A 17,627-nucleotide genomic window follows, 5' to 3' on the forward strand; every position below is an offset into this window, starting at 1 on the left:
TGTCCTCTAATCAATGTTTTAATACAATTTTTTAAATATTACATTACATTACACAATTATGTCAATCCACTTTGAAAAATTTTTGTTCAATAATAAATCGATATGTAATTTGGGAACGAACAAGAGCATTTAGAATTAATGGAAGTTGAGTTCAAATTATCCCAAATTACATATCTTCTCATCTTCCAAAGACTTCTACTAAACGATCGAAACGTTGAGAGAACAAATCGAAGTATTATCTCTAAAAAAATTCTCAGAATTCACATCGACAAAGTTTCCAGTAACGTTCTGGAAAATATCTTTCTGGACGAATTTCCAAGCATCGCAAACTTCGCCAGAAGTCTGAGAATGTATCCGAGTAAATTTTCGTGTTCCAAGAATTATCAATACGATATAAAATACTTTTACTGTCTCGCACCGCCATTATCGAACGATTCACCGAGACGGTGAACCGTTCGGTATTAAAATCAAACGTCTGAAATTCCCACGTGTATCAGCGAACGTAAAAAGCTTTTCATCGTCTAAGAAGAGAGCCATCTCAAACGATATCCGTAACATCTTTAATAAAACTAGTCAACATTGGCGAATCACCGTGAACACTTTCCTCCGATCGAAGCTTTCCACTTTGAAAATAGTGTCTCTTTGTTGCACACTTTCTTTCGCAACGACCAGATAATCGCGTGAATTATTACTAAATTGCAAACACGAGGGTTCTTCCTGTTCTAAAACCGCGAAGCAACGTCCCGGACGTTAAACGGGCCAGAAATGATCAGGAATTACTTCTCGCCCGTAAAATGGTCATAACTTGGTCGCGAAATTACAGGGTCGGTGATCTTCCAGGATAAATGTTACCGACGAAACTTGACGTTTCCTGTGAAATTACGGTCGTAAAGTTCCGAGATCGTCCATAATAATTTCATTCGCTCGACATTATCGCGCTCACAAAAGGTACTCGCGATTCGAGGATAAAAGAATCCTGGCTCGCGGGACACACATGGCCAGCTTGAAAACGAGAGAGAGAGAGAGAGAGAGAGAGAGAGAGAGAGAGATTACCTGAGAAGGTCCGGGTATCGCGTATCGTACGATTCTTACCCTTGTTTCTCTATTATGCCAGCCTTTTCACACAATTTCGAATGTTACTCCTCCCCGTCGTTTTACGTTTTCTTTCTTTTCTTTTTTTTATTTCTTTTTCTTTCTTTCTTTTTTTTTTTTCATCTCCTGTCGTCCGTCCAACACCAACCTCCCGTTAATACCTTTCTCCGCGTTTCTATTAGCGGTTTGTATTTCGAGCAGATGTTTCGGCCAGCACAATGGCCGCTACACGGGTTAGCCAGTTTCAGCCTCGTAACGGCATTGTTGCGCCAAGATATAAAAGATTGGGGTAGGCCCCTCGGGGCCCTACTCGACAACGACACCCTCGAGGAAGTGTTTACCGTGTTCGAGACGAATCACGGTGCCGTTGGATCGATTCCTTTCGCGAGACCGAGGTAATTTCGACCCGAAGATGGAATTAGCGTCCATTCTTCTCCCTTTAATGAAAATAAGCTACGGAACTCGCTTCGAGGGGGGAATTTATTTACATTGTGGAAAGCGGAGAATAAAGGGAGATTTTTATTGACTTTGATCGTATTGAAACAAGTGAAAATTATGTTGTTGGAATAATTTTTTTGGATGGTTGATTTTTCACTGCTGGATGAAAAATGTTTGAAATAATTCTGGAGAATTTCGGAAAGTATACTGAATGTCAAGCACGAAAGAAATACTGTGTAGTTGAGTCTTTGTATAAGTGATTGTAGAACTTCGATACATTGGTTATTTTATTATTGTTGTTGTATCGAAGGTACGTAAATTTTATGGTGAATTTTAAGCAATGGATTTCTAGAACCGATTTTTACAGCTTTCGTGTATTTTGATGTAATAGTTTATAGTTTGGAGCGCTACTTCATAGTGAAACTATCGCGAAATAAATCCATATCTATTTTTAGAACGTTTTCATTATCTATCTGTATATATTAAGCAAAATTGAGTATTGTATCGTGTATGAAATATTTTACGCAAGAGTTTCTATAATATATTAGGTTGTTCGAAAAGTAATTTCGTTTTGTTCTATGAAAATGAAACACGATTTTTTTAAAGCGTACAAACATTTTATTAAATTATACATTCTCCATTTTGGAAAACGAAATAACTTTCCGAACAACTCAATATTACCAATTATTTTAAAATAACTACTTTAAATTCACGTTACGAGAATACAGTACGAAATGTTTGTTTAATAACAATTAAAATTAAAGAATTCTATTTTACTCTCCGTACTCTTCTATAAATCGAAAAGAAATTTCGCCTGTTAATTTTTAAAAATTTCAAAACATCGCGCGGCGAACCATTAACATACCCAATCCCTTTAATCGACGACGAATGTTCAAATTAAAGATACATTCGAAAGTAGAATAATTATACAATAATCTAAACCATAGCGTATTGTCCCCAGATCGGTTTTAAGTACCAGATTTATTTCTACAGAGTGTTTCGTTTCTTTTTCGACCGAACACGTCGCGAAATCCTGGAAACCTCGTCGAGCAGGAGAGAAAAAGGCTGTTGAGGTGAAACGGAGCGGAGAAGAAGAGAAAGAGCGTAGATTTGGCGAGCGAGCCACCCGGAAACACGATCGTCGCGATGGTATCGGTTCACATCCGGTCGAGGCCGCGGATATAACTTCCATCGTAGTGGCGTGCGCGTGAAAGCGAACGAGAGGAAGAGAAAGAAGAGACGCAGGGTGAAAGAGAGTCTGTCCGCACCGTTAGTCATTGGCTGCTAACACGGCAAAACCAACTCCTTTCCAGCGTGGGTCGTGCGAGTATTTAATAGGAAGCAATGAGCAACAGGTATAACCGAGCGTGCTTGGGTTACGCCCATTCGAACGCGTTCCCCGTTCTGGAACCGCTATTTTCTTTATCGGCGTGGCTTTCCTCCCTTCTACGATCGGAACGTCGACTAACCGGAAGCCAACAACGTCCCGATGTGTCGCGACGCGAAGAAGCGGTCGGAAGAAGCGAGGGCTGTATATAGAGAATATTGGGAACCGGTACGACTTTTTCCAACGTTTCGGAGCACGGATGGGCACGGATGGGTACGGATGGGCACGGGGTTCCGTGTATCCGTGCAGAATGTCGAGGAATTCTCTAGGAGTTCTTAGAGAGCGTGTAGTGTTCTCTGTATCGTTGTAGAATGTCCAGGGATTTTCTAGGATTTCTTAGAGAGCGTGTGGTGTTCTCTGTATCGTTGCAGATTGTCGAGGAATTCTTAGAGAACGTGTGGTGTTCTGTATATCGTTGTAGAATATCGAGGGATTTTCTAGGATTTCTTAGAGAATGTGTGATGTTTTGTGTATCGTTGCAAATTGTCGAGGAATTCTTAGAGAACGTATGGTGTTCTGTGTATTGTTTAAAAGGTTGAGGGATTTTCCAGGATTTCTTAGAGAGCATATAGTGTTCTGTGTATCGTTACAGAATGTTAAAGAATTTTCTAGGATTTTTTAGAGAGCGTATAGTGTTTTATGTATTGTTTTAAAATATCGAGGAATTTTCTAGGATTTTTTAGAGAACGTAGTGTTTTGTCTATCGTTGCAGATTGTCGAGGAATTCTTAGTATGGTGTTCTGTTTATCATTGCAGAATGTAGAGGAATTTTCATCGAGTAAATCTTACTTTAAGGATTGGATAATCGTCAAAAATCGATGAAAAAGCTGACGAAGAGTTTGGAAGAAGAATCACTGTAAACGGAAAGAAGATGACTGTTAAGAGGAAGAGGAAGATTGGGTAAGTAGGTGTTTATTAGAAAGTAATATGAAGATTTTCAGATTCCTGGGATATTGGTCACATGAATCTTTCACGTTTTCTGGAAGACGTATATCTGAGTTCAAATATCGTCCTAAAAGTTTGGAAGAATTGTTTATCAAGTTCCTGAAATTATCTGTGTTTAAAGCCACCGAGATTATTATTCTACATTTTATCTTAACCCACTTCTGGTCCTCAAATTCCTACTTTACCAAAATTGACATTTATCATCTATAAAAATCGTAACATATTCGAAGAAATTCGAACACCACTGAACAATTCTACAACCTAAAAATATAAAATTGGTACACAACAGGTTACACTTTATTTTTTATCACAAGGGACTCGTTTTCGACCAGTTCTTCATGAATAAATAAATTGAAAAACGAGTAAAAATTCGAGAATTGAATACTCCGAAACATTCCGAAGCATTCCGGGATTAAATGCAATTAAAGAATCCGCTATTCGTAACGACGAAAATTGAAATCGCGACGGTGTAAATTCTCTCGGTTTCCCCCGTTTCTCGAGATCTTCCTTTAAATTTCCCCCCCTTCTCGCGCGGGCCCACTTTTTTGCCGGACACCGCGCGAAAAGGGGAGGGGAAAGGGTCCTCGTTTCGCCGTCTGCGCCTTCTCCGTGGTCCACCATCCCCCTCTCCCCCCTACCGCCTCTCAGCCATCCTTTCGTTCCTTTCTCACTTGGTCCCCGACTCTCCTCGAAGCCCGGTGTAACAATGGCCGCCCTCTAATTATCGAAAGACCGCGGCACTTTAAAGAGATCCCGAGAGCCCATCACGGGACCTCCGTTTCGTTCGCTCCTTAAAATTTCTTCCACTCCCCGGGCCCAGCGCTTTCTCGTTCCAAACGACGGGCAGCAACAACGAAACGAAAGAAGAAAAAAAAAAAAAGAAACAATAAGCGAGACGCGATCGCGGCTCGTGGAAAATTGGTTTCGCCTCGCGGGTGCACCTACCGCTCTGTCGGCCATTGGTGGGAACTACGACCACTCTTCCGTGTGGTGGAAACTAGAAAAACAGGGGAGAGGGGGAGAATTGAAATTGGGAAAAAATTAACCGTAAAACTATCGCGGAAAACGAGAAAATACCACCGAGGAGAGTTTGCTTCTGATTTGGGGGGAAGAAATGGACATGGATGTACTGAGCTCTTCTGAAAAGAATGCAGAGACTTCGAAACAACGACAATTATGAATATGTGTATTTAAAATTAAAGTTGAATTCATATGGTTTTGTATTGTAAAAGTATTGAACTGTAAAAACGCACTTGAATGTACTGATACGTTCTGGAGAGAATGCAGAGACTTCGGAACATAAAAATTATTAAAAATAGTATTTAAAATTACAGTTGAACTCGTGTTTTATAATATACGATGAACCATCGACTAAATGACGAAAAAAAGAAAATACCACCGAGTTAGAATGTACTGGTCCGCTCTGGAAAGAATGCAGATACTTCGAAATACGAAAATGATTAAAAATCGCAATTAAAATTACAGCTGAACTCGTGTTCCATAGTATACGATGAAAAAAAGAAAATAGCACCGAGTTCGAATGTAGTGGTCCGTTCTGGAAAGAATGCAGACACTTCGAAATACGAAAATGATTAAAAATCGCAATTAAAATTACACTTCAACTCGTGTTCCATAGTATACGATGAACCGCTGACCAAATAACGAAGTAAAAAAGAAAATACCTCCGAATTCGAATGTACTGATCCATTCTGAAAAGAATGCAGATGCCCGAAAATCATGAAAATAGTTAAAATTTGTATTTGAAATTAACGTTGTATTCGTGTTTCGTATTAAGCAACGAACCAACCTCACGTCCAACCTCACGTGTCTCGAGTAGGTTCAGGTTATTCGAGGTTCGAGTACGAGCGAGCCTGTCGTTATAATCGAACGTGATGCTAAATTTGTAGATGCACGAAATACGCAGCGTCTTCGTGTCTTAGGGATCAAAGGGAGGTCAATACGGAAAAGCACGAGGAAAGTAAATTTCGAGGAAATGCTTTCACAGCTGATAGATAAGGGGACTGATTCTCGGGTCTGGATTAACCGAGAGCGGAGTGTTTTTCTGTGAAAAATACCGACACTCACGTAAATCGTAGGGTCCGCCATTTCGTTGGTCGTGAGTGGCACTAATTCGGGGCAGCACCTGGCGTATCTCAATTTCGGGACATTAGATTAGACCGGACGATACTTCTAATTACAAAAGGCGGGAACATTTTACCAGATCGAGATTCTAGATCGAGGTCGCGCGCATTAAGGTAACAACAAAGGGCCTTTGTAGTTGGATTTCTATCGCTCCGTTATGACAAACATTGCCGGTGAAATTCATTCTCACGAATTTACAAAGCTCCGCGGTCTTAAACAATCGCGTTTCAAAGATATTACGAGACGGAGGATCAAGGACACCGTGGCAGGAAAACAACAAGATTCGAAATCACATTTCGAGAAAGTTTCGAGAAAGTAATGCACATCTTGTTGGATTACGTTACACGATATATACAGAATGGACGAGTGCTATACCTCGATAGCTGGTAGACGGGAAAAAAATTATAGAATTGTGCGTAAAAATGTTGAAGGTGACCTAGAGAACTTACATAAGAAAAAAAGGTACACACAAAATTAAATGTCATCACTTCGAAGGATCTACGAAATCTGTTCGTTGGCGATAAGAAAAATTTATTTATTTCCACTGATTATGAAAAAAAAACAATTGAACCGGTCAATTTAAATCGTCCGGATATTGCGTTAGTTAATTTTCATTTCGATTATTCTTCCGTGGGATGGAAAATCGTAAACAAATTTCTACTTCTCTTACATTGAAATATTCCTTTGCGATAAAATTTGCATTATTTCGAAAGCTTCGTTACTACAAAATACAACCGTAAGTTCCGAAGTTCCGTAAGAACTTCAATAAGTCCATTCCAAATTCAATCCCCCTAAAAGTATTTTTAAATTTCCATATTTGTTACACGCGTACCATCGCAACGAAATTCATACTATTAAGTCGTTCGGAAGGTCGTTTCGTTTTTTTCAATGAAAATAAAACACGATTTTCTCAGAGTGTACAAACATTTGATTAAATCATACATTCCCCATTTTGAAAAAGGAAACGACTTTCCAAACAACCCAATCTAATAAGAATTTCAAAAATCAGTGACAGAGAGAGTCCAAATACTCCTACGACTCTCTACACATTACACATACATATCTTAAAAAAAACAATCGTCTCCTATTGAACTTGATAATAATAACCACGCAAATCGTTAGTAAGTGTTACACGTACGATCCCCGCCCATAATCGTTTCTTTTTTTTTCGCTAAAAATGAAACACGATTTTCTTAGAGTGTACAAATATTTGATTGAACCATACATTCTCCATTTTGAAAAAGAAAATAAATTTCCGAACAACTCAATCTAATAAGAATTTCAAAAATCAGTAACAGAGAGAGTACAAATACTCCTACGACTCTCTACACATTACACATACATATCTTAAAAAAAAACAATCGTCTCCTATTGAACTTGATAATAATAACCACGCGAATCGTTAGTAAGTGTTACACGTACGATCCCCGCCCATAATCTCCTCGTGTTCTCCGTTCCCTCGGAACGCTCTAAAAGCGATACTTCCTTGTTTGCCTCGGTACGTCCCGTGGAAATGTTTCATTCGCTCGGGGTAATTACACGCAATCTCGAGCCGCCGTTTGAATTATCGAGCTCTCGGTCGGCTCAAGAAACGTTTAAACGCTACCGTGAGAGCTGGAATGGAAGAGGGGAAAAGAGAACCGATTGAACCGCTCCCGTGCGTAATTAAATTATCGGCGCGCGTTTTCAGGAAAGCATCAATTAGCCGTTACGAATGGAACTTACCCGAGTAACAAGCGGCCGATCTCCTTCATTGCTCCGCGATCAAGGTAGCCCCGTGTTTCTCATCGCAGCGTGAAAAAGCGTTCGTCACCAAGCGGGCAACCGGTCCGGCAAACGGGGATCCACCTTACGACGACGAGGACCAGGAGGACGACGACGTACGACGTACCACGATGGATCACACGGCCGAGTAATTAGTACGTTCCCCGTTTTCATAAATCATCGCGCACGTCCGATAAAGCCGGGCAACGCTTTCACCTCGCGAAAGAATGTCGTCGATCGGCCGGCCATGCGATTATTTCGTACCTAGCGAGGGTACGCGGACGGAACGCATACACCGTGCCACGAACCAACGCGGAAAGGGGGCCCTGAGACCCGTGGGCCACACACGGTTTCTTTTCTTTTAATTGTCCCGCGGTTTGCGTCACCGCTGTTTACGCAATAGACGAACGTCAGAGGGATCTGATATTTAAACGCCAGGTGTTAACACGTTTCGATTGTCTACGGAGAACCGTGGACCGAGCGATGAATATTGAAGAACTTTCGACGACGATCGTATCCGATGGATCGGTATCGATGGCCACGTAGCTGCTGGAACTCGATTTTTCTGGAACTTGGTCTTTGATGGTATTCCGGAGAATCGACTAGTGTTGGTAAGAGACTCGATGAGGCTTCGGTTTGATTGTATTTAGAGAACGTGGACAAGATGACGAAGAGATTTGAATTTCAAAGTGTTGGTATCGATGATCAGGTGTTTCGACTAGCCATTAGGGTTGATTTTTAAGGAACTGTTTCTTTGATAATCTTCGATGCTGGAATCATAGAGCACGAATGTTGAGAGATAGTCTTCGGTTTGATTGGCTTTGGAGAACGTGGAAGAGTAATGAAGAAATTTGAGTTTCGAAGATAATGGTGTCGGTGATTAGGTGCTTTTTACTGTTCTCGAAGGTGCGAGAACTCGATTTTTAGGGAACTGTTTCTTCAGTGTTTCTGCGTTTGAAGATCTTTTAATCGTCCTCGATGTGGGATCTGGATTTTTATGGAATCAAGATTCAAGAGGGCAGTTTTCTTCTTTTAGTCTTCTTTGAAATAGAGTCACTGAAAATGTACAGTACGCAGTTTTCTTCTTTTAGTCTTCTTTGAAATAGAGTCACTGAAAATGTACAGTACGCACAAAAAACTGAATTTCTTTCTCTCGATGGTCATCAAAGTTAAAAGAATCACCAAACACGGATGTTGAGAGTCGATATTCCTCGTTTCGATTATCTTCGAAGAGTATGGACAGAGAAGATCTTTGAAGATACTTGAATTTCAAAGATACTAATATTATGTTAGCGATCAGCTTTGTTAATTGTCCTCAAAGGTGTTTAGAGCTAGTGTTTGAAAGAATTCTTTCTCCTATGGTCTTCAAAATCAAAAAACTCCTCGAGCACAAATTTTAAAAGCTGACGTACAAACTCCAATTGTTTTTTCGATCGAGAGATTTGAGTATCTCTTTTAATTCCCCTCGAAACTAGGTTCCAATCTTGAAGAACCAAGAACCAAGACACCAGTGTCCATTTTCCAACCTCCTTTAAAACGAAAGAGTCACAGAAAGTGTAATGGACAAACGACTCTGACAGTCGATACACCAAGTCATTACTTATCTCACCAGTCCTCGAAGTTGAAATCACCAGATTGTCAAACACAATAGTCTTTCGATCATCCATTAAATCCAGTAACTCGTGCACATTAAAACGATCTAACATTCGAAAACTGTGTTCTCTTCGAGACACTCTTCCATCGAGTAACACCGATTCTCTTCTTCGAGGTACACTCGAGACATCGCACAATTTCCAAGATTCGAGAATTAATTCAATTTGTTCGAGACTGGTTCTTAATTCTCTTTCGATTAATTCAAAATTACGCACAAGGGGCTCACTCGGTACGTTGATCCGCGTCGTTGGAATTTTCAGATCGATTCAATGTTCTTTCCATTAATTGAAAATTGCGCACAAGGTGCTCACTCGGTACGTTAATCCGCGTCGCTGGAATTTTCAGATCGATTGAAAATTGCGCACAAGGTGCTCACTCGGTACGTTAATCCGCGTCGCTATAATTTCCAGATCGATTCAATGTTCTTTCCATTAATTGAAAATTGCGCCCGGTACGTTGATCCGCGTCGCTGTAATTTTCCGAGCCACCGATATCTGCCTTTCGTTCGCCTTAGAAGTTAGCCGAGGACGTCACCGAACCGCGCCAAAGACGGCTGACATTTCGGAGTGCCGAGCACCTTCGAAACCGCGCTCGGATATGTAAAAGGAGCAACGTGACGTTCGCGTTTAAGCGTGAACAGCGAGAACCACCAAAGACCGGCGCGGACGCCGTGTTAATTAATGTTCGCTTTACGCGCGTTCCGGCTTCGGTTGATCAGTGAGCGAACGTCGCGAGATAAATCGCGCTCAGTTTACGCGTAACCGGTGGTTACGAGCCGAGAGCCGCGCGATCACTACAATTTACCAATGTTCCTGTTCGCTCTTCGTTTGTCCGGTTTGTTCACGGCACGGGTTAACAGTAACACCGAGCTTCGCTGGCGAACGTTCACACACATCGGTACATCGAACAGCGCCAACGAATCGTACGACGTTCTCAACGGTTCCAGACTGTTCTCCGCGATATCATTATCTGGGACTCCGGCTACCTGTTCCGAGAATAGCCGTATTCGGCACCATTGTTGCGCCTCCTTTTACTTTTTCCTCGGAAATCCTTGTTCAGCGCGCTTTATTACGTTGATACAACGTTGAATTTCTCGGTATGGATCTCACCGCGTCGAAGAACGCACGATCGAGTCGGGAAGGTAATATTGGCGCCAAAAATGTTGAGAATTGTCACATCGGGTGTTGAACGTTTCGAAAGTTCGGTATGTGCTTTGTGTATATTCTTGTTCAAAACTTCTGGTGTTTAATGTAACACACTTGCGATTGTGTAATGTTTTCAATGGATCAATCGTTGTACACTGGCTCGAATGTACACTGTTTTGAGGCACGATTGAACGAATTAACCATTTTTCGAACGTGTGAGTATATTTAACACGATTCTAGATTCCATTGAGATCAATTTTTACATAACCACGAATGTAGTTCCTTCAACCTGATGCAACTTATCGATCCTCGAATGAATGTATTCGTAGAGTTGTAACGTGATTGTTTTTCATTTGTACAAACATTGTTACCTATTAATTCAGGTAACGCATTTCTACGATATATTTCTGCCAATTTTAACACGTATATCGTCAATCAATATCCACTTACTGCAACTTAAGCAACATCCACTCAACTAATACAATTGTTTCAATTTTATTTCCAACTTTCCAAAAATCAAACTACTCGTTCAAGGATTGACCTTCTCCGTAATTCCTCTTCACGGTTCACCGTTTGTTTCTCACTTTAATTCGCGAAATCAAAGGTGCTCCAATTCCAAAAACTGATGAAACACCACTCGTGAATGCTACACACTTTCTTCGTAACTTTTAATAATTCCAAAATAATTCTCACCGTTAAAATACAACGATAAGAAAAACTTCTCAATTTATTTAAATTCTCCAAGTCACTTTCTAATCAAACACCACTCTGTTGGCAATCGCGAATGCTATGCACTTTCTTAATAACTTTCAATAATTCCAAAATAATTCTCACCGTTGAAATACACCGATAAAAAAAACTTCAATTTATTAAAATTCTCCAAGTCACTTTCTAATCAAACACCATTCACAAATGCTACGCACATTCTTACTAACTTTCAACAATTCCAAAATAATTCTCACCGTTAAAATACACCGATAAGAAAAGCTTCTCAATTTATTTAAATTCTCCGAGTTACTTTCGCGCACCTCAGCCACTTGTTTGTTCGTTACTCGTCGATTTGCGCGCGAGACGCCGCGAATACGGTTAGACGCCACCGACGACGTCGCGGCGTCGTTTATCGGCGGGTACACGGCGAGAAATTAAGGGCGACGAGCAACATCGGGGATCGGACGAGTATTCGGAGTCGGTCGCATGATAATTGGGCCCGGATTCCCAGCCACTGTTTCTTTGATAACAGGTTCTCCGGTTTCGGTGCACCGTTTCGCCCGTGCACCGTATCGCGCATGCGCTCGTCCACTCGGTGCCGGGGAACGTCGCTTCTTTGAGAGGTCGTAAAGATAATGCCCACATCGCCAGCCGGCAAACAGACCGGAACGGAAAATTTATCCGGATTCTATTTGAATGGAGATCGTTCGCGACGATTAATTAATCCGCCGGCTGGATCGGACTTGGCCATCATGGGGGCTTCGAATCGTCCACAGTTCTGGCTCCCCATCCACCCCCCTCATCCCTTCTCATGACGATCCAAAGCCAACCGCAGGGGCTTCTCTCTCCAGCTTTTAAATAATTAGTTCGGTTAACGTGGTCTTGTTTATTTGCGCGATCGTTTATCGCGCGGTCGGCACGCCGGCAACGAGTCGCGGAGTTCGCGTTCAACGCGGCGCGATTCAATTTTGCCAGGCAATTACCGCCGTCATCTGACGTCAGACGGAAGAGGGGGAGATTATGCGTTTTTTTTTTTTTTTTTCCCCTCCCCGTTCGTTTCCAACCGTCCCCGAGGGGCAGCGGAAATTTCGACGTCGTTTCGCGGCTGTTATTGCGCTTCCTTACTTCGAGTCGATGGTTGTTTTGTTCTTTCTTTTTTTATTGAGGTTACAAGGTTACTTTGACCTTGGAAGATCTTTAATAACCATAGAATTACTATTTGTACGAATTATAAAATTATTCGATAGAATTTAGTGAATTAATATGCTTCGAAAAGATCACTGTATTAAGAAATAACTTTTCGTCACTGTTTTATTTGTTTTTGAGGTTACTTTGACCTTGGAAGGATATTAGTAACCATACAGTTACTATTTGTACGAATTATGAAATTATTCGATAGAATTTAGTGAACTAATATGCTTCGAAAGGATTGTTACATTGAGAGATGACTTTTCGTCCTTGTTGTGTTTGTTTTTGAGGTTACTTTGACCTTGGAAGGATATTAGTAAGCATACAGTTACTATTTGTACGAATTATGAAATTATTCGATACAATTTAATGAATTAATATGCTTCGAAAGGATTGTTACATTGAGAAATGACCTTTCGTCCTTGTTGTATTTGTTTTTGAGGTTACTTTGACCTTGGAAGGTCATAAGTAACCTCGTACTTACTATTTGTACTAATTATAAAATTATTAAATACAATTTTGGTGAATGAGTATGCTTTGAAAGGATTACTACATTAGAAAATGACTCTTCCTTGAGGACTTCTTTTGGACATTCGTTTTTTTTAATACTAATTCCTTTCTCATTAGTATTTATCGCACGAGGCAATGATACGATTCATTATGATATTAGTGTTACTATTAGAAAACATTAACGAACGTTTATTGTTCGTTTTTTATCATTGATAATTTTACCGTATTTTGAACCAAGTATCGGTAGACGTTTAAGTATCTGAAAAAAATTGAAAAGTCGAGGATAAAATGGAAATACATCTTGATAAAAATTTTGAAACTGTGAATACAACTATTGAATTTGAAATAAAATTTTAAGCAGCACAGACTGGAAAAAAATAACAAAGTATTTAAAAAAAATTTACACGTGTCTATGAACACACAGGCGTGTGGAATATTAAAAAGTATTAATATGGAAAATTAAAAAAAAAAAAATACATCGCAAAGTGTTCCTCAATTACGAGTATCTATGTTTTCACGTACCAAGTGTTGAGCGTAATTTAACGTCTAGACGATTTTTTCGATGTAACACTATCCTGGAATTAGAAACGGAACATTCAACAAAAATTCGAAATTTTATCTACACGTTTACGCTTACAATGTTATCTATCGATGAATTTATTATCGCCTTAAATGAATTCGTCTCTGTTTTTAACTGAATTAATAATAGACAATTTCGATTCTCGTCGACATCGAAGACATTTATCAAACACTGTACATGTTTATGTTACGTTTGATACGCAAATCGACTTTTCCTAGATATATTCTAAAATTTAATTAGACGCGTAAATTAACAGGTACGCCAGCAACGTATGCGCTTTAATCTCGTATAAATCAAACGATCCGCCGGACGGCGTGTAATTAGCGGCTCATTAACGATGTTAATTTATTGGCCTACTTGTTGCAAAGCGGGCTGATACTAGTCGGATTGCTTCACAATTTCTCGCGGGTCGGCTCAAACGAAATGGTTTTCATTTTTCTATGACAAATGTGGCGAGTTTCTCGTTGAACGTTTCGTTATGCAAAACGCTCAAAAATTGAATGCAACTCGGTGCACAAAATCGAACGTATCGAACAATTATACGTTGCTGTTTCCACGTACAATTACAACTCTGCAAAGATAATAATTAAAAACATATTCCATCATCTATCAAAGAGGAAAAGTTCTGTTACCGAAACGATTACGAATAGAAAATACAAAATATGAAAAATCTTCAATGACAAACTTTTGATAAACACTTTTCATCACTGTGTCAACTCTCTCGAACAATTTAACCTTACCTCGAACAATATTTCTTATTCGTATTCTAAACAATGCATTCTGTATTTTGTATATATCTGTAATTATAATTCGATACAAGAATGAATCGTTAAATCAAATTCCATTGCAATTTAAAAATTGCAAATAGATTGGAATAATTGCAAACATATTCCATTGTACACCAAGGAGGAAAAGTTCAATAGTTGAAACAATTACAAATATAAAATACGATCTCATTCGTATCCTCGTTTAAATAACGCATCCTCCGTTTTATATATTTTCATAAATATTAAATTCGTCGACTCGTTCCCTGCGCCAGCCTGCGATAAAACTTATAAATTAATACAGCGATAAATCGTTAAACGAAAATTAACGAATCCCGCGTAATTCGAATCACCGACGTATCGTTCTGTAAAACTGTCTACCACCCCAAATAACTAATTACCGGGCCATGAAATCTTAACGTTGAACTCGTTAGCAATTTAAAAGAGTTCACTTTCGCGAGCTCGTTAAAGAATTTGCCGGTGTGTGTCCCCGTCGTCTTTGATTAACGAAAAAGGCCTCTCCTTTTCGCGATGACGATTTCGAAGACAAGTTACGTATCCCCCGATCACGGTTCACTCTCCTTAAGTTCAACCGACGGTTTCCTCGTTCCAAATATCCGTGCTTTTACGGTCCATAAAAGGACGAAGGTTGCTTTTAGTGGCTATTACACGAATCTCCGGCTCGACGCAACATTTATGGCTCATACACAGTGTGCGGCAGTCGTTAAAACACATTTCGTGGCTCATAATGGTCCGATGTAAGTTCTGGCCGCGTTCGCTAGAGCGCTGGCCGCTTTTCCGCCATCTTTCCCCGCTATCGTCCACACCGATCGAGGCAACGATCGCGCCTAGGAGAACAAAAGAAAAAAAGAAAAATTAAAGTTCCGACTTTATGGAAGTGCAACGGACCGTTCGTAAAATCCTTGGTAAACACCGACTCCGTCGAACGGGATTCGTTTTTTCCGAAATTTCTACACTTTGTTAACACGCTTCGAAACTCTTTCGAAGAATCGGGAATCGTGCAATTGACCACTTCTACCGTTGGTAAAACGTAAAATGTTTGCACAAAAGTGTGAGTGCATCAGAAGAGTACAAGGAGAACGCTACCATTGTGGTGTGTAAAAGAAACATTTCTTACAAATGCTAGCCCATTTGTATAATTCTTATTAAAAAATATGTCGATTCTTTAGCCATCTTTATGGAAGATTCTGTAAATATTTGTAAATATATTTTCTCTAAATATTCTGTAAATTATTCTGTAAAAATATTTTATATATCTCTGAATATTCTGTAAATATTTCCACGGAAGAGAGAATTCTTTCGCCGTATTGTAAATTCCAATTTGTGGAAAAAAATCGTGGAAAATTGTTTCTTCGTACCTCACATAGAAATTCACTAATTCTTATTTTATTTCGATCATTGGAAATTGGAGCGTGTGGTAAAATCATCAACATTGATCGTAGCTACGAAGAGCTATTTATCGTTTCAAAAACACAATCGATTTATAATTATCGATTCGTATTTATTATTAATCATTCTATAACTGTAAATTATCAATTTTCTAAAATTAAGAAGCTTTTTTTAATTTATAATTCATCGATAATGGTTTTGAATAGTGTATCGTTTGTTCGAGTAACAAACCATCGACGATCTATCTATATTTTATTTATTTTGGATGAAAGTTCTGGACCGATAGCTCGAAGTCATCTTCGAAACTACTAATAAAGAATCGTTTAAATTACAAAATTAAAAACTACACAATCTATCAAAAAATGAAATACATGTGTGTTCAGAGAAGTCAAATTAGAAAGTATACAAATTAAAAGTATCCATAAAGTAAAATACCATGAGAGTACTCTCGATTACTAATCTTTTCTCTCTCGTAATTTAAATTAACCACTCTCAGGTAAACGATTAAACTAACATTTAAAACACCGTTAGTCGAAATCGTTGAACGCAAATAAATTGCTCGTCGTCTCAACCAATTGTTGCTCGTTTTATTTTACACCAGTGTTTAGCCTTCGTAACTTCCGACTTCGATTAACTCGGAATATTACAATCGGTCGATCGTTGTACAAAAAAAAAAAAAAAATCCCACGGAAACTATTTCCATTCAAATCGTGTTCCCGCCAAACAGCGTGGCTTTAACGATCGACGAAATAACTACATTTCACGAGCACTGGTCTAATATATTGCGTGTCGGCTCTTTCAGAAGTTTCGCGCGGGTCTGCTCGATCCATGGATCGCTTAAGAAGGGATCCACGACTTATTAGGCACCGACGTAGGCTCAATTCACGGCTGGTATTAACGCAGACCGATTTACTGTTCCGCTCGTTTGCGTCTTATCTGCATCGGTTTCTCGCGTTCTACGCGATTTCCGATCGCCGTGCTAATTGAATCCTTCGTTTCGCGGCACGGTGTCCGATCATTGCGGTTTATTAATTCTGATTACGCGGAAGCAATACGTAGGTGGTGGCTCGAAGTGGTCGCTGAGTGGAATAACCTCCCCGACGGAAGTTTCTATTCTCGTATATCGCAACGTGCATGTTGCAAATGGAAATATCTCGAAGAAGGGAGACGTAAATTATACACCCGAGTGAAAAATTAAAAGAATTGCGTAACGCGTACAACACGAAACCGAAGAGATCGACAATAGATCGAGAAGTGCATACTCCGAGTGCATCAGAGGAGTGCAACGAGAACACAATCGTGATGTGTAAAAGAAAAATTTCTTACAAATGCTATCCCATTTGTATAATTCTTATTAAAAAAAATGTCGATTCTTTAGTCATCTTTATGAAAGATTCTGTAAATATCTGTAAATATATCTCTAAATATTCTGTAAATATATGTATTTCTGTAAAATATCATTATTTTCGTTTCTTTGAGAGTCTAAAAATGTTCGCACAAAAGTAACAATATTTCCACGGAAGAAAGAATTCTTTCGCCATATTGTAAATTCCAATTTGTGGACAAAAATCGTGGAAAATTGAATTCTGAAAAAAAAAGGCGATAAATTAATATATATATAAATAATGTTCCCTTGAAATATATACAATATAGTTTCAGCTGTGCAACAGCCCCGATTACACCGTCACAACGTATTTCCTGCTTTCTCCGTGTCGCAACGGTGGCAATTATGAAACATTTAATACACTATTGTAAGTATATAATTTCGCAAGACAGTTAAATTTATTATTATAATCTGGAATTCAAGTTTTGCGTAAACGTTTCACTGTTGGTAGAAATCCAACGAATAAGCACGAAAGAAAATTTCTCCCGACTCGAGTGATATCAATGGTGCAACCAAA

At 39.4% G+C, this 17,627-nt stretch overlaps 1 protein-coding gene across 1 annotated transcript in view; it reads right to left on the minus strand.

The window, feature by feature from the left end:
- The window catches only part of LOC143145736 (protein Wnt-7b), a 174,194-nt gene extending 165,506 nt beyond the window's left edge, over positions 1–8,688 (minus strand). The window contains exon 1 of the mRNA XM_076309414.1: positions 7,730–8,688. Coding sequence (XP_076165529.1) covers positions 7,730–7,758 — 29 coding nt within the window. The 5' untranslated portion in view covers positions 7,759–8,688. The remainder of the gene's footprint in view (positions 1–7,729) is intronic.
- Positions 8,689–17,627: the final 8,939 nt, after the last annotated feature.

The sequence above is a fragment of the Ptiloglossa arizonensis genome, chromosome 4 (assembly GCF_051014685.1).
Source record: "Ptiloglossa arizonensis isolate GNS036 chromosome 4, iyPtiAriz1_principal, whole genome shotgun sequence".
NCBI classification, from domain to species: Eukaryota; Metazoa; Arthropoda; class Insecta; order Hymenoptera; family Colletidae; genus Ptiloglossa; species Ptiloglossa arizonensis.